A 24,672-nucleotide genomic window follows, 5' to 3' on the forward strand; every position below is an offset into this window, starting at 1 on the left:
AGTTTTTTTTTAAACCCCCCTCCCCCCACCCCGAAATTTTTTTTGAGTAAAACTCCCTCCGAAAATTAAACCCTGGGTACGGCCTTGGTTTCCATCTTTTCTCAAAAAAAAGGCAAATTTTCTCAGGCGCGTAACTTTTTATGGGTAAGACTAAACTTGATAAAACATATATTTGAAATCAGCCTAAAAATTTGATTCTTTTGATGTATCTATTGGTATCAAAATTCCTTTTTTTGGAGTTCCGGTTACTATTGAGTCGGGTCGCTCCTTACTTACAGTTCGTTACCACTAACTGTTTGATAAGCCCCCTACTGCTCAAGCTGTCCATTCATTGACGCATTGCAGAACGTTTTTTTTTTTTTTTTTTTTTAGTTTCTTTCAGCATAGCGTGAGACAAGACAAAGAGAAGTGACATAATAGATAGAAAATATATGGTTTGGGCTATATATTTGCACATTAGGGTGGGGGTGGGGGAGGGAGTAAAGTATTGGATAGTGAAAAGTTAGAAAACAAGTCTTACTACATAATATGCAGAATAATTGTACTTGACACATTAGGCGTGCAGACCCGCTATACTTTACCCCCACCCCACCCCCTAATTTGCAAATATATAGTCCAAATTTGTTTCTAAATATTATATTTTTATCATACTTAGATAACTTAGGTATAATTCAATAGGATTGAGTGTCAGAAAAATATGTTAGAAGAATATTAGGCAGGGGGTATATCATACAAGTACCGACCCTTTTTGTTGAAGAACATTATTTACTTTTTTTAGTACGAAAATGTATGTATACTATTTTCAGACCTTTTGCATAATCCATATTTCAAAGATATTTTATTTTTTTGCAGATTATTTACAACAGCTTCATAAAATTCGGGAAGTCGTTCAGACGCCGTTTTAAAATATTTGCAACAAATGAATTAAGCATTGACGAGTAGAGTCATTAGAATCGTTCCAATTCAATACACCTTTAACATATCCTGATTGGCTTGCTGGAAACGGGCATAGGTGATTTCATTCAACAACGATTTGTTGGCACTCCTGCAAAAAAAAAGGCTGCAACTGAAAGTAATTTGAGCAGTTTTTATCGATATGAAATTGTTGCTTTATTTTTCAACAATGGCATTTAAGTTGACAATTAAACTGGTAACATATAGCAAGCAGGTATGAATTTGTTCACCTAAGATATACGAAATAGAGTTGTTATGCAAGAAATAGCTTATTTTGGCTCATTTTTTTTCTTTAAGGTTTAATTTTTATTTATTTTATTTTTATTCAACACAGGAGAAAGCCATAGGCTTGTATGGCTTTCTAGGCAAATAATATATGCCTAAAATTAATAAATCATAGCGGAAATAAAGGGGTAATTCTTTCATTTAATACTTCCGCAGGAGCATCATACAGGAGGATAAAGCGAAGACTTGCTCGCATTCCACCGACTCCCAGAGTGCCATGTGTGTCGCACAGTTCTGCTACACTTAGCTTACAGTCGCTATGCTCAACATCTCAACTATATTAGTCACAATAGCCTAACTGTAAATAGATAAATTAAATAGAAAAAATGTAGTTAATGGAGATTATTCAAAACTGCTTCGTCAAAGGTTTGGAATTTAAGAGCAAAGTCCTAGCTGTCACTGAAAAATAAATTTTAGATTTATTCCATAAGAATTTGAGGGGCCCACTTTCCGTCACCTGGTGTAACGCCTCTTGTTCGTCCATACGTGGCACATTTCCGCCGCGTAAGGACTACTTACAGTACGGTAATACTGAAAGTGGCCCGTTTAAAAAAAAAAAAAAACTTGAGAAATACAATTGAAAGTCAAGAACCTTAAACTGTGTATTTTGAACCTGCACAATGCTCATTTGGAAACGCTTTACTTAACCCAAATAGCGCATAACCGAATCTCAAATTAATAAATTCTCAGGCAATAAACATTCCCATCTCATCCTCTTAATTTGTAAATAAATTTCCCAAATTCCTTAAGAATACCCCATTACGGCCCCTTTCTACATTCACATAATAATTTTATCAAATTACGAATCGACGAACGGTGATGATTAGGGTAGTATTCATCCATTGATAAAATAAGAATAGGATGTTTACGTGTGTTGGGGTAAAGCGTTTTTTACCCCCTGGAGTTATGGCCTTCTTTTTAGACCCCCCAGTTGGAGCAAATTGAAGTGCTCTAATCTGATAGAACAGAAGAGAGCTTTATGATTGCCAGCTTGATTGTGTCATATTCTGATTGACAGTTGGAGGAGTGACGCGGTAAGATTTGGAAGAAGTCAAAACAGATATTTGAATATTTAGTCCTTTAAGGGTGAAAGTCTACATGATGCTTATTACCGCTTCTGGAATTAATGAAACCAGTAAATTAAATTTAATAAACGGAATTGAATGGTGTGTGCAACAGGGGCGGATCCAGGATTTTTTAGGGGGGGGGGGCGAAATAGGTTGATCCAAATTTTTTTTTTTAGGGAGGCGTAAAATAGGTTAAACCGATAAACTTGCATTAGGAGCAAGTTTAATTAACGCAAACTTGCGTTAATTAAGTAAATTGCACTGCTTTAGACTACGCTAGGGGGCGCAAGACCCCCTCATCCCCCTCTGAATCTGCCACTGGTGTGCAAGAAGGCCCTGGCTAATTCTTCACACACGTTTAGTGGCAGTAATAACAATGATAAGCCCTCCAAAATAATTGAAAGGCTACTTTCATTTATCTATTATTATTATTTTATATATTGTGAAGGAAAATCCTTCACAAGGAGGGGGAGGAATATCCGAAGTGATTTTAAAAAAGATAAGAAATAAAAAAAAATTCAAATAAAAGTAAGGAGAATTATCCAGGGGAATTTTCGACGAGGAGGGAATGGTCCGGTGAGAACTTTACAGGGGGGGGGAGATTTTTCACAGAGGGGGGTGCGTATTTATTGGCATGACTGATAGTAAGGTTGTTGAAGAATACAAAATTAAAAAAGAATATTTTTTTAAAATGAAAATAAACTCAAATTTTACAATTTAATTCTTAACTTTACTCCGAACTTAAAATATACATGGACAAAATTGACAACTGGTATAGAACACCTACTCATCTCTGTCTGCTCTAAGACTCAAAACATTCGTAAAATGTCTATCTAAAGAGGGATATATTTTTTATTGGGGTAAAAATAGGACTTCCGTATTCTTGCTGTCACAAGGAGAATTTTTGGCCTTCGACCAACTCCTCACTCTACTGCCTCAAAGGAGACTGACGGCGCTACTTTTTTTTCCTTGTTTTTTTTTTGTGTGCAAATCCTTCAATCCAAACGAAATGGTCCAGGAAACAATATAGCGAAAAACTCTCTAAGTGAAAGTTACTCATAGAAAATTCCTTGCAGTCAGTCTTGTCAACTGTTAAAAAAAGAAAAAACCTAATTTTTGCATACAATAGACTTACGAGAAAATCTTTGAAATTGTTCTTTGAAACTATTTCCTTCAAGAACATAAGTCATTCGTATCGAAAAGATTTCACACTCGTTCAAACAATTTTTCAAGCTCATTCATTATAGTTCAGATTAAGTGAAAGGCCGTATCCAGGGTTATAGGGTTTAACCCCCGCCCCTGAAATTTTTGTCCGAATCTTAAAAACGTAACAAAAATTCATAAAATATATTTTGATGCGTTTTAAAGTTTTGTTTTGTGAAAAAAACAAAATACTCCCCCCTTCCAAGAACCAAAATACTAGATATGGCCTAAATTGAGTGTACAATAAATTACAGTGAAATAGCAATTGAATCTTTTTTTCTACATAACCAGTTTGCACATCGGCAAGTCAACTTTTCACTTCTCACCCACCAAACCAGTCAATTTTCAGGTTAAAGCAAGGTTTGACAGTGAAAGGTTAGGTTGGCTTAGGTTTTTAATCCATTTCTTATATTTTTAACCAAATTTAACCTAGAATTTAGCCTAACATAAACTAACCTAATCTAACTTTAATTTTTACCATCATAGCTTGCATAAGACTGAAGAAGCTGACACGCGAAGCTAATTGAATCTAAGCAGAGGAAAAGGAATTTCGGACATTCACCGGTGATTGTCGACATTAACAAAATATAGGACATTCACGGTAACATATATATATATATATATATAATATATATATATATATATATATATATATATATATATATATATATATATATATATATATATATATATATATATATGACAAACGAAACTCAGAGAAGAGAGAAAGTAACAAAATGAAAAATAAAGTCAAAAAGGGTGAAAAAACGAGGATTTTGTCAGCCAGCGAACCATGAAGAAGACAAAATATAAGCAAATATTTCGACAAAGACCTCCGCCAAGTCGTCCTCAGTGCTAAACAAAAACAAAAAAGAGAAGAAAAAAAAAAAAAACGAGAATCTAACCTTTCGAAGTTTCCTGTACAAAGACAGAATATACACTGAAAAAAAAACCAGGCAGGAATCAATGAAAATTAAATTTACCAAGATGATTGTGTAAGGATCTTTAGTATTGCATTAATTTTGGCTGGTCTACAATTTCGGTTTTCATTAGATATGCAAATAGGTTCTTTTAAGTTTTTTCGGGTGAAAATATTGATTGAGTCCTTCAAGATTAAACTGTCGTAAATTGGGCTTAATGAAATATCTCCAGTATCTCTATTTATTGCTAAATTTTGGTTCATATATTTTTTTATCTCAATTACCTCCTTAAAAGTTTGTGGTACGCCATTAACAGTTGATATTAAAGCCGCCTCGTCAAACAGAACTAGATGGGTCGGGTTTACGAAAATATGCGAAGCCAATGCCGAATCAAAGTTGTCATTGTTATTTTTTAATCTCAGGGACTTATCTATTGAAATTTTGTGCTCATGCAAACGTTCACCTAGTTGTTGATGGGTTCTAGCAATGTAAAATTTTCCACAAGAAAACGGGATTCTGTAGACACCACTACCCAGTACAGTGTCTGTTTTATCCTTTCCTGAGTTAAAAAAATGTTCAACATTTTATTCGGTTCTGAAAGAAACAGAGAGATTATGTTTATTTAAAAATTATTACCATACATCCCGAAACTTGGCGATAAACTTAGAAAAATGTGTGTGTGTGTGTGTGTGTGTGTGTGTGTGTGTGTGTGTGTGTGTGTGTGTGTGTGTGTGTGTGTGTGTGTGTGTGTGTGTGTGTGTGTGTGTGTGTGTGTGTATGTGTGTGTGTTTGTGTTTTTGTCTTTGTTTTTGTGTTTTTGTGTTGGTGTTTGGGGTTGAGTGGTTGTGATTTTGTTTTTCATTGGGTTTTTTTTGTTTTTTGTGTTTTTTTGTGTTTGGGTGTTTGGATTTTGGTGTTTGTTTGTGGTTGTGGGGTGGGGGATGTGTGTGTGTGTATATGTTTGTGTGTAAGTTTTTTTTTAGCACTTTCAAAAGAGCTATCTATTCTAATAAACCGGCCTTTGTGATTCAGGGGTTTGTGATTCGAACAAAATTTGAACTTTAGCGTAAAGAGCAAGGTATTGACTAGGGGGCGAACTCCCTAATATAGGTAATACAAACATACATACAGAAATTCGTAAGTTACGTGAGAACGAAATTTCGAGAAAGCCATTTAGCCAAAAGAAGGAAAATTAATATGCGAATTTCTTTTTAATTATTCATGTACGGTGAGCCAAGTTGCCCTCCAATTTTTGGTCACTGAAAAAGGGCGCTAGAACTTTTAATTTCCCTTTGAATGAGCCCTCTTGAGACATTCTAGGATCATTGGGTCTATACGATCACCCCGGGAACCTTTTTTCCTCCAAGAAAACTGAAATGGTAGCAACCGGGGCCGTTTCCAGGTTTTTCTCGGGAGGGTGTTTACAAAAGGATTTTTTTAAAGGGGGGGGGGTTTTATAAAAAAAAACCTTCAATAACGCATAAAAATGTGTTTATAAACCTTTTTGCTACGTTTTTACGATCCAGACAAACCTTTCGGGGGGGGGGGGGGGGGGTTCAAACTTCCTGCCCCCTGGATACGGCCTTGGTAGCACAGTTTTATTCTTGCTTGTTGTGTAAATCCTTCAGTCGCGAACGAAATGGTTCAGAAAACAAGTGAGAGACAAATTCCTTACGTAGCCTATAACTCGCTTACATAAAATTTCTTGGGGCATAGCTTATTAACTGTTAAAAGGAAAAAAAATAAAACACGATCATTGCAAACAACTCAATTAATAAAAAAAGTTAACTTTACAAAAAGTTATATTTATGAACTTTATAACGATACTTCATTATTAGAATAGGGAAAATAAGCCATGTAGGTTTTGTATAATAAAAATGTATATTTTTCCCTTAAAGGAAGACTTTACTGTCAAAAGTAGTTAAGCATTTTTTATTATAAAAAAAGCACTGAACTGTGATTATCATACATTTAATTCCCAAATAATGTAAGATAGTTTATAGGACGCTGGCAAAAGGATCAAAAAGAGTTACCTGACTTGAGACATTTTTGACCAGGCTAATTCAAAAGGAGTCAAAGACGCTAAATAACAATCAATCAATCAATCTTATTCAATCAATAAACTCAACAAAATACACTTCAATATAAACTCCCTCGTAAGGCTCTATGGCCAGGACAAAAACAGGGGAGAAACAAAAATAAACAAATACATAAAAAACAGAAACATTTTCAACATCACACATTCGCACCTTAAAGAGATTCAACACAAAAATAAAAACCAAAAATAAGGAAAAAAAAATCATTAGATACAATGATCCACATAAAAAAAACAAAAAAAAAAAAAAAAAAAAAAAAAAAAAACTAAACCAAGCAATCAATATTTTTCCATTCTTCCTCTTTTCCATTCTTCCTCTCCCTCCCTTCTATTTTTTTGGCTGCAGTTTAACTGGGAGGGCAATCATAGAACAAATCATATATTTCAACCAGCAATAAGTATTTTGATGTTAGAAGACAAATAAAATGAACATTACTTGTTATAGAAAGAATTTTTGGTACTCCTGTATTAAACGTACTCTTTTATATACTGCTAGTTTGGTTAATGCTAATGAAATAAAATAGGATGAATATATAACAGTTTAGAAACAAATTTAGGATATATATTTGCACATTAGGGGGGGGAGAGGGGGTAAAGCATAGCATATATTATTACGTAACCTAACCTAGGTACCTTTCCTCTCCCTAAACCCCAAAAAACAACAGTTTAAATATCGTATACGCAATGAAAACCACGCTATGCATAGCATTTACAGCGGTGTCTTGAATTAGCCCGTCAAAAACGGGTTTTTCGTGACTGGTTTCCATTGCAGTACATAAAAGAGTACGTTTAATACAGGAGTACCGAATTTTTATATTTCCTTATTTTTGTCTTGTTTTTGTTATGGTATTCTTGTTTTTGGTTCCAAGAATTTCTACTAAAATAAGAGTTTATACGTTGTGATCGGTTTCGTTTTCAGTTTACCATTAGAGAAAGTACTGACCTGAGCCAAGCTTTAGGCGGGGCTTGACTCTGCTCGTAAGTCTGAGCTTGAATCGAGGCTAAGCTCCAATAAAATCATAGCCAAGCCGTACTAGCCGTTGAATATTAAATCGCACTAACCGTTCGTATGGTTATACGGTATAATCATACCGTATAGGTTCGTATGGTGTTATCGTACTAACCGTACCTATACCGTACGTTCGTACGGTATAATCGTACTAACAGTTGAAAATATTATTATCTTGAGAATGAGAGTGTTTACCGTTCGATCACTACGATATTCTCTTTACAAAAAAAGAGAAAAAAAGATTAGCCTTCAGGGTCATTTTTGTAAAATTTTTCAATCGTAAACTACTAAACCAAAGACGGAAATAATTTTACAAGGATCTTTTCCCTTATTAAATAAAAAAACAAGTTTTTTTTAACTGAAAGTAAGGAACGACGTTAAAACTTAAAACAAACAGAAATTATTCCGTATATGAAAGGGGCTGTCCCCTCCTCAACGTCTCGCTCTTTACGCTAAAGTTTTTTTATTGTTTAAAAAAATAGAGTTGTGAGAAAGTCAAACTTTAGCGTAAAGAGCGAGGCGTTGAGGAGGGGACAGCCCCCTTCATATACGGAATAATTTCTGTTCGTTTTAAGTTTTAACGACGTTCCTTACTTTTAGTTAAGAAAACTTGTTTTTTTTTATTTAATTTTTTAATGTTTTTGAATTAATGCAGTTTTTGATTTTGGCTCACCGTACATGAATAATTAAAACAAAATTTGCATATTAATTGTACTTTTATTTGGTTAAATAGCTTCTCAAAACTTGTTTAAATTTATTTACGAACGTTTTTATTAGTAATAAATATACGTAACTTACGAATTAACTTACGTAACGAACTTCTATATTCATAAATTTTAACACGTATATTACGGGGTTCACCCCCTAGTCAATACCCTGCTCTTTAAGCTAAAGTTCGAATTTTTTTTCCAATTCTTTAAAAATGACCTCTTAATCACAATCAGTTGATCAGTTGAAAAACTTGTTGTTTTTTTATTTAATTTTTGATCTTTTTCTTTAATAATACTGGGAAATCCGGCGCCCCCTTCATAGCAATGTTCCTTCCTCCATAAAAACTTACTTCATGGAAAGATCCTCCCAAATAACAACCGACCCACCCCTCCTCCCACCTACCAGAAAAAATTCCCCCTGAAAACGTCTGTATACTTCCCAATACCCAATACTATATGTTAACATTGAGTAAAGTTCATAACTTTCAGCCCTCCCCCCAGGGACTTTGGGGGATTAAATCATCCTGAAAGACATTTTTATCGTATTTTTGACCATGCTAAACAAAATGGCTATTTCAAAATTTTGATCGGGTGACTTTGGAAAAAAATTAAGCGTGGGAGGGGGCCTAGTTGCCCTCCATTTTTTTGTCACTTATTAATGGCACTAGAACTTTTAATTTCCGTTCCAATGAGCCCTCCCATGATATTCTAGGACCACTTGGTCGATACGATCACCCCTGGAAAAAAAGAAATAAATAAATAAATAAATAAACGCGCATCCGTGATCTTTCTTCCGGCAAAAAATGCAAAATTCCACATTTTTGTAGATAGGAGCTTGAAACCTCTAAAGTATGGTTCTCTGATACGCCGAATATGATGGTATGATTTTCATTAAGGTTCTATAACTTTTAGGGGGTCTTTTCCCATTTTTTGAAAATCAGGCAAATTTTCTCAGGCGCCTAACATTTTTGATGGGTAGAACTAAATTTCATGACATTTTTATATTTGAAATCATAATTAAAATCTAGTTCTTTTGATGTATCTATTGATATCAAAATTCCGTTTCCGCGAGTTTCTGTTACTATTGAGCCAGGTTACTTCTTACTTACAGATCGGTACCTTGAATTGTTTGATACTTATGCTACTATTCACTCGTGGATTAAGTTGCTTTAATTTTGAAGTATTAAGTTGAAACAAAAGAGTGACATATGGCAAAATGCACGGGAAACATATAGTTCGGGCTATTTATTTTCACATTTGGGTTGGTTGGGGTTAAAGCAAACTTTCAGAAATGATTTAAGTAATCCTAAAATCCTAAAATACTTGCTTGTATTCTTCCCGTAAACGTTTCACTTCCCCTCCCCCCATCTAATGTGCAAATATATAGCCAAAATTATAGGTTTCCATGTATTTTGCATACATCACTCCTTTGTTTCATCTTCGAACCCGTAAACGACAAAAAAATACGTTTAAAATAATGGTATAGGTATAACGGGAAAGATTCCAAAAAACTAACTCTTTGATATTAGGAATGTAGCCATACAAAACTGAATGAAGCCGTATAAAACTAATTCAGTTTATGTCTATGTTCACGGATCGCGCAAATTCACCACCAGCTGAAATAGCCGTTGAACCGTCAGCATCCGCTGAACCGTCATGACGCATGAACTTGGTGCGAAAAACAAATTGAATTTTATGAATAAAACGAAAACGGGTACTTATGTACAAAGCGGTAAGTACGCAATAAAAGACAGCATCGATATCTCAAACATGCCATTGATAAACAGGTTTCCACTGAATAGTGAGGCATAAACAAAGGGTTTCTCACTCCGGAACTACATTTAAACTTTAGCTTTTTAAGGTTTAGGGCGACTAAAAGGTACCTAGGTTGGGTTAGGTTACTTAATATATGCTATGCTTCCGAACCCCCACCCACCCCTAATGTGCAAATATATAGCCCAATTTTGTACATAAACTATTATATTTTCATTCTATTTTGTTTTATTTCATTAGCATTAACGAAACTTCACTCTTCGCGCACTTACCGCTTTCTACACAATTACCCAAAAATGGCTATTTCTGCGGAAAAATGGAGCTGTAAGAGCCTTAGGATATCAATTTCTCATATAGTTAAAGAAAATAATCTTTCTGAGATAACCAAGCTTGATGCACTAAAAAAGCTACTCTTCTTCAAAAAGCTTTAAAAAGTCGTTCCAGGAATGAGTTATTGTTCCCGTGTGCTTAGGTAATCAAAGTTGAACAAGGAGAAGCAATTGTGGACTTTCAGCCACCTAGCTATTAAGGCATTCACGGTGAGATTTTACAATAACGAGATTTAGCTAGTGCCAATTTTAGCCGATCAAAATTGTCATAGGATTTTTAGCCAATCAGAAAATTCTATGAAAAACCGCTAATACTACCCCTAGCTAAATCTCGAATTAGTAAAATCTCATCGTGAATGGGCCTGAAGATAGTCGTTGAAAGAGATTTAATATTGAAGTTTACCAAAAAATATGGAACCTCATATAAATTTTAATAAAGTTGAAGACTGGCGCAATATTGATCCATTCCTCATTCGTTAGCTTCAAGTGCTTTGATCTGGCACTATTGCCACATAAGCTAATTAAATCGTTTTAACCTGACAACATATTCAGAAGAGTTTCTTCGTTGCTTCCATTTTACCACGGGTTGTCTAAAGCTGTGAATAGTTTGTATTACCAGAAAAATTCCTAAGATTCCAAAGCGAATTGATGGATACAATAAAATAAAAAAGTAATGATGTAGCCAAGACCTGCAATTTTATGGTCTAAATCGCTCTCTCTTTTGGACTAAGGAATAGGCCATTCAGAAAAAAAATATTAAACAAAACCAATCTTTGAAGAAATCTATTACCTTTTCAAACCAGGGGCTGAGACACTTTTAGGGGCTTTTCAGAGGCAAACACTTTTGGGGCTGAGAAATAGGATGGTCAAGTAATGATCCATTCCTGATGCTCCAGTACGTGTTTGTATTCATTTACTGTGTCATTTGAGCAATAAACTAGTCGATTATTCCAAATAGTTTGGGTAACTTTAGAGCGGGACAAGGTACTTCTGTCAAAAAAGTCAGCAATGCCATCTACCGTCGGGCATTTCTTGAAATTTTCTATGTGATAATAAGGTAGAACTAGCTTAATTAGTGCGATCGGCAAAAATTCGCGTGCCAATAAGGGCCTGATCTCAATTTCTCGAATAAAACAATTACGAATATCAAATAAAAACGACAGATTAAAAATTCTAAAAACTAAACTTTAACATAAACCATCATAATAGTTCATACCAAATTTTCAGGGGATTTCTAACTCTCCCTGTATGGTGTACCTATACTGAATTTCCGAAGGACCTTATACGGCATTTTCAGCAGGTTACTCGCAACATGGTGTTGCAGTAAACTCCAGATGGCATTATAAAAACTCTAGATGGCATTGGTAATTTTTGTCGGCCCTAGCACCAATTTTCACTCCTTTAAGTTACCGGTGGTCTTTGGTTCATTCTACAGAGGTTGTGAGATTATTTTACTGAATCTAGAGGGATTCGGACGGGGAAAGGGTTGGGTGATCCTCTTTTAACCTACATTTGGCGTGCAAACAGATTCTCAAGCCAGAATTTTTCAGTTGTAAGGGCTATGTTAGCTCAAAATTTTGTGCAAAATAGTCAGTGTATTTGCTAATTTCGCTCGCTGAAGTATATGAAGGAATTGATTTCAATGGTGAGAAGGTGTTTCTCACAGCTCCAAAAACAAGCAAATTTTACAAAGTATAGGAGAAAGCTGAAATGATTCCCAAAATCTTCGATTTAGGAGTGGGTGAGGAGCCCCATTTCTTGCCCTCCGCATGCCCAATTTCAAGTTTAAAATTTTACATTTATTTAGTTTTTTTAAGAGAAAAACAATTACTTGACGTCAGACATTAGATATTCAAGGCATTTGGCTCATGGTCAAGCAGCAGCCACATTATTGCGTGGAACCCAACTAGGAGGCACAATGTTGCAATAAATGTCTTTATGAATGTGTTCTTCTAATCCTTATCACAAAACAAAAGAATACAATAATTCACTTTATTTATTTAAAGAGGAATTAGAGCAAACATAAATTATATATCTGTGTACGGTAATAGCTCAGACGGGAAAAAAAATTTCTTTTGACATTTTTTAACCAAAATAAAACCATTTCTCTAATCTTTCTTTCCACTTCCTCTTGGAATCTACTTTTTGCGTCACTTTTGATTTATTTCTTATTCGCTATTATTCGTAATAACAATCAGCGCTGAGGGTAAATTTTTACTTAAAGGTATTAGAAGTAAGGTCAGAGATAAACACGTATCCACTGTAGGCGCGTTTGTAAGGAAGGGTCTACTGGCCCAAGAGTCCCCCCTCCTAAAAAAAAGTCCATAGCTGTAAGATTTCAACTATAAAATATTACGTAATGCATTCAAGTTTGCGCATTTCTTTTCAAACTTGGGCAGGGGGGAGCGACTCTTAAAGATTACGTACACCTGGCGGCGCGTGCCAAACGTGGCAATAGTGTGTCAAGCGTGCTAGAACTGTGCGAGGCGTTTTAAGACTATGCCCTATATGATGGAACTATACCAAGCGTGGCATTCAACGAAAATTGACATTCAACGAAAATTGAAACTCAACTGACTGAAGACAAAATCAGCGCCAACAAGGGATTAATTTGACCCAGGTCTCCTATTTCGTCACCATTATTAACAATAACAAAATATTTTAGGTGAAATTTTAAACTTTAAGGCAAATAATGAGATGATTCATTTTTGTTTAATACCCTTGATCATATAAGTTAATTATAAAAGCTATACAACCACATTGTGAGAAACTTTGCAACGATAGTTGGTCAAGAAAGATAAAGCATCAATCCCTATAAACGGGTCGATGGATATTTATCTTGGTCTCGACGTTAAACAGCGTGCTAGAGGGTCTCTCAGGCCGACCACGACATGAATGCTTTATTATATACTGAGTATAGTCAATTGAAATAGGGGCCTGCATACAACTAACGCAAACTTGTTGCATTATTAAGTCACCTGAAGCCAACGCATTAGTAAACCCTTCTTCTCTACCCCCCCCCCGCCCCTCCCCCCGTTCAGAGCTTCTCCTTTCACCACCTCCAAAGAGATACTCAGAAATTTAAAATCATTTTTTTAGTTTTATCGCCGCCTGATATGGGGCGTCCAACTTTTCTTTTACCACCCTGTGTGATGTTCAATAAGACTAATCTAGATAAATGACCTTTGTTTCCCCCCTACCAAAAAATGGGCATGCCCCCTAATGCCAGAAGCACGCTAGCCTGACAAAAAGGGGATAAAAACAAAGTTACGAACGACAACAGATCCAATGACCCCGTGCGTAATCTGGTGAATTGTGCAACATTCTGTATGACGTACCAATCTGAGTGAAAATATAAGGCGGATTAGCTTAATAAAATAAAAAGTTAAACAAAAAAACTAAAATTATAATTTTTAAGTTAAACTAAATTTTAAATTAACCCCTCCTCCCCTTTGCATCCTAAATTTCCCCTAAATTCTGGGTATTTCTTACTAAAATTGCCGAGTAAATTTTATTTTTTATTATTCTCCCCCCCCCCCTTTCCCAAAAAAATCCTTTCCCAAAAAAAAAGACAGAAGCTTGAAACAACCATTTTCCCATTTTCTGCCAAATTTGACGAACGATACTAAGACACAGTGTTGGCAGAAAATACTTCAAAGCAATTTATAATGTGTATATGGGGTTTTTAAATCAAATTCTTGCCATTTCAAATTTTGAATTATGTAGTGCCAGCTTGATGTTGGAATCAACGAATTTTACAGATGATTCATAAATCCTGGTATTTTTATCCACTGTTGTGACTATAGTATGGGTCGGACATTGCTAGTTTCTTATGATGCATAATCCGAACGGAATCAAACCGTATATTTTTTTCAGAATAGTCATAGGCTATTTCCACTTTGTCCGGAAGCTTTATTGCTGAAATACTTCCAACATATAATATACTTTTTTATAAACCTCTGTATCTCAGATTACACAGTGTATCACTTAAGCCTTTAAACTGACACTGTTACCAACGCTTATCTACAGTCACACTCAACCATGGACGTAAGCAGGAAGAGGGGCCATGTGGCCTGAACCCTCCCCCCCCCCCCACCGCTCTTCCGAATCCTAAATTTCTCCCAATTTCCGGGTATTTTTACTTAACTTATCAAATAAAATTTCTGTTTCTTTTTAATATCCCCCCCCCCCGCCAAACAAATCCTTCGACAGTGCATGCACTCAATTTATTATACAAACTTAAACTTCTTCCTATGAAAATTAACTGTTTCCTATCTATTTTAAACGGTTTAAATTATCTACAAAAGGCTATTTTGTTTTAACGGTAAGTTATCCTTTTATCAGTGATCAACTCAAATAAGCTAGCAACAAGCTAGTTCATACCATAAATTTCAGAGCCTGGACTGATTACAATAGCAATTTAGATTATTTGCTTATATTTTATTTTTTTTTTGCAAAGAATCTACTAGTAAAACTTTCATATGGGATTTTATTCGGTTTTATGCTAAGTAGTAAAGTTGAGTTAATTATCTGTTAAACCAAAACAAGTCTCTTTTCCGTGTAATTAACAAAAACGCATAGAAAATCATCACAAATATAAGGGGGGCAGGCGCCCAGTGCCTTAACTACGCGCTCTATGCGATAAAGTCTAATTAGTGCAAATCTGGAAAGCCATTAATAAGGCAATAACACAACTAAATGGTAATTGCAGGTGTTCTTTTAATCTAGTGAATTATATATTCGTAAACTTTTTGTTGCATTGTTCTTGCGCAAGAACATAAACTCTTGAACCATCTGGATGAAAATTTTAAACTTTAGAATAAAGGTAGCCCCCTCCCCCTCTATACACTTCCAACATATGACAGAAGAAGGAAGTTTTGGGGGCAAATTATCTCTTCATATTGAACTGAGGGACCTCTCAGGAAAATTTTGAAATTGTCGAGCTAAAACTGCGATGGCTCAGTCTCCACCTCCTCGCAAAACAAAGGATCCCTACGACCTGCCCTAATAGTGTGCAGCTATGCAATAATGTGCAGAATTTAATAAGGATCAGGGGCGGATCTAGAATTTTTTTAGGGGGGGGGGTGCAAAATCGGTTAATCCGATAAACTTGCGTTAGGAGCAAGTTTATTTAACGCAAACTTAAGTTAATTAATTAAACTACACTACTTTAGACTACGTTAGGGGGGCCCCCCTCTGGATCCGCCGCTGATGAGGATGCAAATGCTTCAACCTGGTCAATTTGAAAATTAAAAATAATTTTATGTAAGCTAACAAATGTTCACAGCGTATGAACTGGATGCCAAACAGTTCCTGTTATCGAACTGTAAGCAAAGGGTGAGCCGTGGCGATAGTAACCACAACTCTAAAAACAGAAAAATTTACAAGAAAATATATATCGAAAGAATTTGCTATTCTCGATATTTCCGTTTATATAAATTTAATCCAGTTATGGATTATTGCTGGGAAGTTACACACTTATAAGAAATTTAGGGGGGATACATCCCCAAAAAGGGGCGGGAGCACACTTTCTTTTGGGTAAAGCATTAAAAACAATTGTGCAATTTAGACCCTGAGAAGATAATAAATTTCCTCTTATTATAGAAACGGGTAATTTTGACAAGAAATTTTAGTTTTTTAAAACATTCGCTTTGTGATAAAAATTATAACTCAGGTGTAGGCTATATAGGCCTAGTATTGGTTTTATGATGGATGACAGCCTCCCTCTTAAATTCTGTTCTATTTCGAAGAACAATTACACCCAAGCCGTTCTTCTCGAAGTTTTGTTTTACAATAGTTAAAGTACAATGTTAAGAGAAGAAGGTTGTGGCAGATTGTGCCCCCCCCCCCTTTAACATTTATGATTAATCCTGACTATAATGCTAAAAAAAATAGAGTAACAAGTTTTTTTCAGATTAAAACAATAACTTATGTTATAGCTTAAACGAGGAGAAATCCTGTGCATGAGAGGGCCTTTACCTCCCTCAATTTTTTACACAATAGTTTTTTTTTCTTCCCTGGTGCTTCAAAACAAATGTTTAAACACGAAAACAATGAAATAAAGAGCGTTCTTGGCTTTTACCACAAGCCTTTTGAATGGAAAGGCCAATTCATTCACATTCATTTTAAACAATGCAGTTTTCAGTTCAAATTTTATTAAAGGTGAGCAAACAGAGCCGCCAATATTTGTTACACTCTAAATCAGTGCCAGATTGAGGGGGGGTGCCCCCTTAGCGTAGTCTAAAGTAGTGTAATTTACTCAATTAACTCAAGTTTGCGTTAATTAAACTTGCTCCTAACGCAAGTTTATCGAATCAACCTATTTTGCCCCCCCCCCCCCTAAAAATTTTATCGGATCAACCTATTTTGCGCCCTCCCCTAAAAAAATCCTGGATCCACCCCAGCTCTAAATGTTTTCAGTAAAGTGTCAATTTATTCACATTTTCTATAAGCAGTAAAATTTTCAGTCAAAATTTATTGAAAGAGAACCAGTAAAAAACATAGCTCACAAAACTTGGTGATTTCTTAGATGTTTTCAATAAAGCACTAGTGAGAATTTAGCGCACAGAACGATGAGTTTTGGGGGCAATAGCCCTCCTAACATAAATTGTAATTTCCTGTCACTTTCATTGAAATCACACACCTTCTTAGGGATATTTAGCTCTTTTCAAAAAATCTTTCAAACATTCTTGTGTTATTTTGACGAGCAATTTTACTGTATTGACTGAGCAAATTAATGTACAAAATAGATTCGCTTATAATCAAAATGCGTTTTTAGGGTTTCCATTTTTATTGACAAAGTTTGCTCTTTACTTGCAGGTTGAAGCTATAAGTGCAATTTGTACTTTAAATTGGTTTTTAAGACAAATCTATCAGAATAAAAGTTAAACACATTATTGCTCAATATCCTCTGAAAGACCCCGGAAATTTGCAAAATGATGGCCTAAGAAAGCAATTTTTTCATAGTTTTTTATCTTTCAGAAAAGTATTCTAAAAACCAAAAATTAGCAAATTTCACAAAAAATATATTTTTAAGAAACATACCCCTATATTTTCAGATACAGGTATATTAGTAATTTAGTGGCAAGCGTCAAAGCACTTGTCTGAGACCACTTCGAAAGTTCATTAGCCAAGGCATGAGCTTCAGGGGGTTTGTGGGCCACCTTCACCCCTGAAAAAGTCTTTGAAATGGACTGGGCTGGCACATAAAAGTCTTGAAAGGATTCACATCTAATGAAAGTTTACTTTTCAAACAGTTCGTGGTAACAATCTATAAGTAAGGTGCAACCTGGTTCAATGGTAACCGAAACTCTAAAAAAAGGAACTTTGTTACCAATAGATGCATCAAAAGAATTAGATTTTAATGCTAATTTCAAATATATAAGTTTTATCAAGTTTAGTCTTACCCATCAAAAGTTAAGCGCTTGAGAAAATTTGGCTGATTTTAGAAAAAAGGGTGAAAGAACCCCTAAAAGTTATAGAACCTTAATGAAAATCATACCATCATATTGAGCGTATGAGAGAACCCTACTGTAGAGGTTTCAAGCACCTATCTACAAAAATTTGGAATTTTGCATTTTTTGCCAGAAGAAAGATCACGGATGCGTGTTCATTTGTTTTTTTTGTTTTGTTTTTTTGTTTTTTTTTATATACTAGAAACGTGTTAAACGCAATATACTTATTCAGAAGCATGAAAACTTTACGCAAAGGCCCATAAATGCATTTTTTTTCCAAATTAAAATTAATGCTAAAACTCAAATAATAATAACTGGAGCATGCATATTTTTTAATATCAGAGGCAGGACTATAGCGTGCCTTAGAATAAATATTCAATTCAAGACTATAACGAACATACATTACCATAAATAAGAGTAAGATTAATGCCCATAAGCCCCCTAAAGGTAAGAGCGTCGCTTCCGCTTTACTGAAAACTCAATATATTTAATACATCTTCCCATTTATAACAATGTGATTTAAAAATCAAAATAGCTAAAGTTTCCCGGAACTAATATATTACTGTTAGTACTACTGACTATAATATATTAGTTGTAGACGTTTGATAATAAGGCAGCAGATAGAAGTGAGCTATTGAAATTAGATGATTATTCAGTGGCAGATCCAGAAGGGGGCGAGGGGGGTGCGCGCCCCCTAGCATAGTCTAAAGTAGTTTAATTTACTTAATTAACTCAAGTTTGCGTTAACTAAACTTGCTCCTTACGCAAGTTTATCGGATCAACCTATTTCCCCCCCCCTAAATTTTTTTTATCAACCTATTTTGCGCCCCCAGCCTAAAAAAAATCCTGGATCGGCCCCTGTGATTATTAGTATATAAAACTGAATTAAGTATAATATGTTAAATATTCAGTCTACCTTTACTAAGTTTTTGTAGAAATTTGTATTATTATGGTGTTTTTTTTATACTGTTTTTTTTGCTCTATACCTGTTTCTGGTGATTTAATTCTTTTTCTTTTTTTTTAATCTCTGTTCTTTTTAGGATTAATTTATTCATTTATAACGGTATCTGTTTTCTCTATGTTTGACGTGTATATCCAACATAACTTAAATTTATTTAAAAGTCAATTTGCTTTTCAATTGAAGCTTTCTGGCTGGTAATTATTTCAGAGGGAGTGCTATTGTGGAGGGGGACATACTTAGAAAAGTGCGAAACGAAAATATCGGTCGGTTGTGCCAAAAATATAAGAAATCATGGGAATAATCCTGACATAGGTTACTGACTGCAGTACTTATCAGTTATCCCGACGACACTCATCTTCTTGATATGAGTAAAACCGGTTTCACTGTCTGCATTTGGAGATAATTAGCTTAGTTTCAGTGAGATAAACTACTATATAGGTATATTTTAATTAAATATATAACACATACAGTTATTTAGATTAGGTTAGTTATTTAATATAATGCGTTTTGGTTGGACTGTTTTCCATAATTCTCTGTTGTAGTTTCCATAATTTTGTTTCTAAAGTATTATATTTCATTATGATTAACCTAAGGTCAAGTCTTGAGTGTGGTTGGGATAGCTGCCAAGTACCTTGACTTTTTACGAGGGGGGAAGACTTTAAGTCCCTTGCCACTGCATACTTGTATCTCTTCTCGTATACCTATTACAAGCTTTCGATTGTTGCTTAAAATCTATAAATATATGAATTATACTACATTTTTCGGCTGCAGTTTACTTCTTAGATGTAAGTCGGCGGCTTATGGTAGATTTGGCTTTGCCAAAGGCCCCACTTGCATCTTAATAACCTGTTAAATATATAATATTGTGCCTTTTCAAAATCTTTAACTCAGGAAATTTGAAGATGGCGATTTAGTTTTAGAGGCAACATATTTAAAAAAATTAAACAAATCATGAAGGTTGGATTTGGGTGTAAAAGGCCTATAATATTATGTCTTCTCAAAATCTTTGACTCAGGAAATTTGAAGGTGGCGATTCAGTTTTAGAGGCAACAAATTAAAAAAAAAAAAATTATACAAATCACGAAAGTTGGATTTGGGTGTAAAAGGTCTTTCTGTCTAAGATTAAATAAAAAAACAAGTTTTTTTAACTGAAAGTAAGGAGCGACATTAAAACTTAAAACGAACAGAAATTATTCCGTATATGAAAGGGGCTGTCCCCTCCTCAACGCCTCGCTCTTTACGCTGAAGTATTTTATTGTTTGAAAAAAATTGAGTTGCAAGAAAGTCAGACTTTAGCGCAAAGACCGAGGTGTTGAGGAGGGGACAGCCCCTTTCATACACGGAATAATTTCTGTTCGTTTTAAGATTTAATGTCGCTCCTTACTTTCAGTTAAAAAACTTGTTTTTTTTTATTTATTTTTTGAACGTTGTTGAATAAATGCAGGTTTTGATCTTGGCTCACAGTACATGAATAATTAAAACAAAATTTTCATATTAATTTACTTTTATTTGGTTAAATGGCTTTCTCGAAACTTGTTTCATTTTTTTTAAGAACGTTTTTATTAGTATTAAATATACGTAACTTACGAATTAACTTACGTAACGAACTTCTATATTAAATTTTTCATACGTATATTAGGGGGTTCGCCCCCTATTCAATACCTTGCTCTTTAAGCGAAAGTTCGAATTTTATTCCAATTCTTTAAAAATGACCGCTTAATCACAAAGGCCGGTAATTAGAATAAATAGCTCTTATGAAAGTACTAAAAAATCTCTGGCTTAATGAGTGAGGTATTGACAAGGGGGTGAACCTAATCATATATGTAATATTTTCTGTCCGTTTTAAGTTTTGATGTTGCTGCTGTTGTAGTTGAAAAGATTATTTTTTTATATTTAATTTTTGATTTTTTTAAATAATGCTGGGAAATCCGGCGTCCCCTTCATAGCAATGTCCCTTCCCCCATGAAAACTTCATTCATGGAAAAATCCTCCTGCATAACCCCCGCCCCCCTCCCCCCCCCCACTATCAGGAAATATCTCCCCTGAAAACGTCTGTACTGTATACTTCCCAATAACCAATACTATATGTTAACATTGGGTAAAGTTCATAACTTTCAGCCCTCCTCCCAGGAACTTCGGGGGATTAAGTCATCCTAAAAGACATACTTATAATATTTTTGAACATACTAAACAAAATGGCTATCTCAAAATTTTGATCAGGTGACTTTGGAAAAAAATGAGCGTGGGAGGGGGCCTAGTTGCCCTCCATTTTTTTGGTCACTTAAAAAGGGCACTAGAACTTTTAATTTGCATTCCAATGAGCCCTCCCGAGATATTCTAGGACCACTGGGTCGATACGATCACCCCTGGGAAAAAAAAACCCAAAAACAAAGAAACACGCACCCGTGATCTTTCTTCTGGCAAAAAATGCAAAATTCCACATTTTTGTAGATAGGCGCTTGAAACATCTACAGTAGGGTTCTCTGATACGCAGAATATGATGGTGTGATTTTCATTAAGGTTCTATAACTTTTAGGGGGTCTTTCCCCCTTTTTTCGAAAATCAGCCAAATTTTCTCAGGCGCGTAACTTTTGATAGGTAAAATTAAACTTATATACTTGACAAACTTGATGAAACTTATATATTTGAAATCAGCATTAAAATGTGATTCTTTTGATGTATCTATTGGTATTAAAATTCCGTTTTTTAGAGTTTTGGTTACCATTGAGCCGGGTCGCTCCTTACTTACAGTTCGTTACCACGAACTGTTTGATCCAAATTTTCTTTTCAAATTTCGACAACTTAACACGGTTTGATAGCTACCAATAAACGATTTTCTCGTATGATTTTCCACACTTTCTTCTCAAACCTTCGTCACTTTTTACTCTAATTTCTTATTAACTTCATTGAACCATAAGCTTAAGGGAAATTGAATTTCTTCACAGCAAGAAAAAAATTGAAATCGTATAAGACACCTCAGGTAACATAGTGCAATAGGCATTATGTGACATGTTTTTTTAGCCATATGTCAGGTGGGGGGGGGGCAACGTTTTAAAAGAAATATTCTTACTGAAAAAAACCTCACATCTAGTTAAAATATATAGCTGGAAAAGGAAGATTTTAATAAAAAAAATTGTATTGTATATATATATATATATATATATATATATATATATATATATATATATATATATATATATATATATATATATATATATATATATATATATATATATATATATATATATATATATATATATATATATATATATATATATATATATATATATGTGTGTGTGTGTGTGTATAGCATAGAATGTAGGAATAACATAAATATAGAAAGCATATAATATATAAATAATATAAATAAGATAGAGATACAGAATAAAAGAAACAATAGGAATATTATAGAAAAATCTAATCTATATTTTTTCTTGGGTATAAAATACCTTGAAAAAGCTTACTTTTTGGTTATTAATATTTTTCAAAACCTGAAACATTTTTTTCCGTTTTTCCACTCTCTTTCAAAATATGTTCTGTGTAACATAACGCCTTTTGGTTGACCATAGCCATCCTTCATGCAGAACGGTCCGGTTAGTTTCAGCAATTATCTTCCGCTTAAATAACCTCTCTAACTATTCGAAAACTCAAAATATAATACCCAAAGAATAATGATTTGACATATTTTATTACATTTTACGCATTTAACAATGTTTGTTCTCCGTGAGATACTTAACCAGACTTAACATCATAGAAAATACATAATTTCATACAGATATACATATTTTTAAAAACGCAACGCAGAACGACTCACTATTTCATCGGCTTCGAAAATCTTCGCTTTATTCTTAAAACACTGGTAAGAAAAGGAATTACTTACATTCAATCGTGTTTGGCACTTTAACAATTCATCCGATTAAAAAAACAATTTGATTTATGAGAAATAGCAGCAAATTTTCCTTAACAAACCATTCCTATAGTTCAGCCAAGATATGTCATCATTGACTCATAGCTATTCAAATTTCAAGAATTGTCATAAATAGTCTTATGAATCTAGGTCAGCTTAGTCAATTAAAGTCACAAAGATCACAATTCATATTATGTCTGTACAGAGTTTGTACTTACACTAAGCCAGTTCTTGGAAATTCTTCCTCAAATCGTTGGAAATTCTTAATCATAAGGCAGGACAAGATTCGTTCTGTTTCGGGGCATCAAACTTTCAAAACAAACACCATATTTGATTAAAACGTAGTCGTTCAAAGTCAGGTAATATTCCTAGAAAACGTTTCACGTAAAATGAATAAAGTTTGTCTTCCTTGATCACAGAAAGAATTAAATATTTTATTAAATGTGGGATTATTTTAGGAACAGTTTTTTCTACATCGCATTTGGCATAGGCTGCTCAGTCACAGCATAATGTCCATGAGAGATAGCGTTATGAATTCCGTTAGGATCTCCCCCAGGAGGCAAATACATAGAGATCATGTGTCTAAGGTCAGCAGTAGGGGGTTGATACTCTCTCTTAACTGCGTTTAAGCCTGTAACACCATTATTTGGCCCTAAACCAGTCGGGGTAGGGGTTTCAGACTTCACACTCACTGGACTATGAGAACTGCCAGTGCTGCCGACGGAAGGTGCTCCGAGTGCTGTTTGTAGAGAGTATGGGGATCCGGCTGTTGAATAAACAGGATAACTAGTTGTAGTATATTGATTGGGAGATGGGGCACCAACAGGAGTCATGTTAGGGGAGTGTACGCTACCCATGTCGTATCGGCTATAAAGCGACCCATTAGCAGCTACGTGCTGGTTGTAACTCATATGTTGTTGATAAGCACTAGGATCGTAATTGTACCCGTTCATTAAATATCCATTAGGCATACTATATAAGTCCCTAGAAATTGATTGAGACTGACACTTTACTGGGTCTTGGGGCATAAGCCCGGCACCGAGGGGATAGCGGTCTTTCTTTAATAATGTCTTTGTTTTCCTTCTTGGTCTGTACTTGTAGTCAGGGTGTTCTTTCATATGTACAGCCCTGAGACGTTTAGCTTCATCGATAAAAGGTCGCTTTTCAGTTTCATTTAGGAGTTTCCACTCAGCACCAAGGCGCTTAGAAATTTCAGAGTTGTGCATTTTAGGGTTTTCTTGTGCCATTTTTCTTCTTTGGCCACGGGACCATACCATAAATGCGTTCATAGGTCTTTTTACTCTAGAATCAATCTGTGCTTTATTTTTATTACTATTAGCTTGATTGTTATTGCTAGATTGCTGACAAGCTTGCGGACTTCCAAGAGGAGGTTCTGGGGAGGAATCACTAACAGGGGTTGAGCTCATAGCCCTCTCTTGTTCATGATGGTGTAACACTTGCTGTGAAAGTTCATTACCATAATGTTGAGGGGGTTGAAGGTGATGTTGAGGCTGCTGAGGATAGGCTGCACTTTGTTGAAAGTATGCTGGGTAGTTCAACCCAAAATGGGAAGAATATGCACTAAAATAATGTTGAGATGAGGGTGGTAAATATCCAGTTGATGATGGGGTTGTGGACAAATTTTGCGCAGATCCCATCATTCCAGACATTTCTTGTTCGTGATTCGTAGTACCGTTGGTATGTACTCTATTAAATCCATTTTCACATTTAATATCCTCCATTATTCTTTTATATTGTTCACTAATTATCACGCATGAAGAAAAGTATATCTATTGTTATTTTTTAAATAGAAGTTTATCACTGGGCAAAGAGCCTAAAATACCTGAACAGGTTATAGGCTATTCAACCAAAAACTAAAAGCTGAATAGAATACCTTCACTGTTCTAGCACAACTTACGTCTGCTCCTTTCAATTGAAAGCATGCTATTCAGAGATTCTATTGGGGCGTTCTTATTGATTGAAAGGACAAAAGCAGATAAGAATG

The 24,672-nt window shown here is 34.8% G+C and overlaps 1 protein-coding gene across 1 annotated transcript; it reads right to left on the reverse strand.

Moving 5' to 3' along the window:
- Nucleotides 1–821: 821 nt before the first annotated feature.
- On the reverse strand, nt 822–24,567 carry LOC148941607 (transcription factor Sox-2-like). Its single transcript, XM_089104612.1, has 2 exons — nt 22,641–24,567; nt 822–1,045 (listed from the first exon to the last, which is right to left on the reverse strand). Exon 1 carries the CDS (start codon nt 24,407–24,409, stop codon nt 23,138–23,140), a length of 1,272 nt encoding a protein of 423 aa, XP_088960738.1. The 5' UTR covers nt 24,410–24,567; the 3' UTR covers nt 822–1,045; nt 22,641–23,137.
- Nucleotides 24,568–24,672: the final 105 nt, after the last annotated feature.

The sequence above is a fragment of the Artemia sp. Qi Xiang Cuo genome, chromosome 18, assembly GCF_049724085.1.
Source record: "Artemia sp. Qi Xiang Cuo chromosome 18, ASM4972408v1, whole genome shotgun sequence".
Taxonomy (NCBI): domain Eukaryota; kingdom Metazoa; phylum Arthropoda; class Branchiopoda; order Anostraca; family Artemiidae; genus Artemia; species Artemia sp. Qi Xiang Cuo.

What these genes read in the sequence shown, in the direction of transcription:
- LOC148941607 (XM_089104612.1), bottom strand. Translation starts at nt 24,409, where the DNA reads ATGGAGGATATTAAATGTGAAAATGGATTTAATAGAGTACATACCAAC.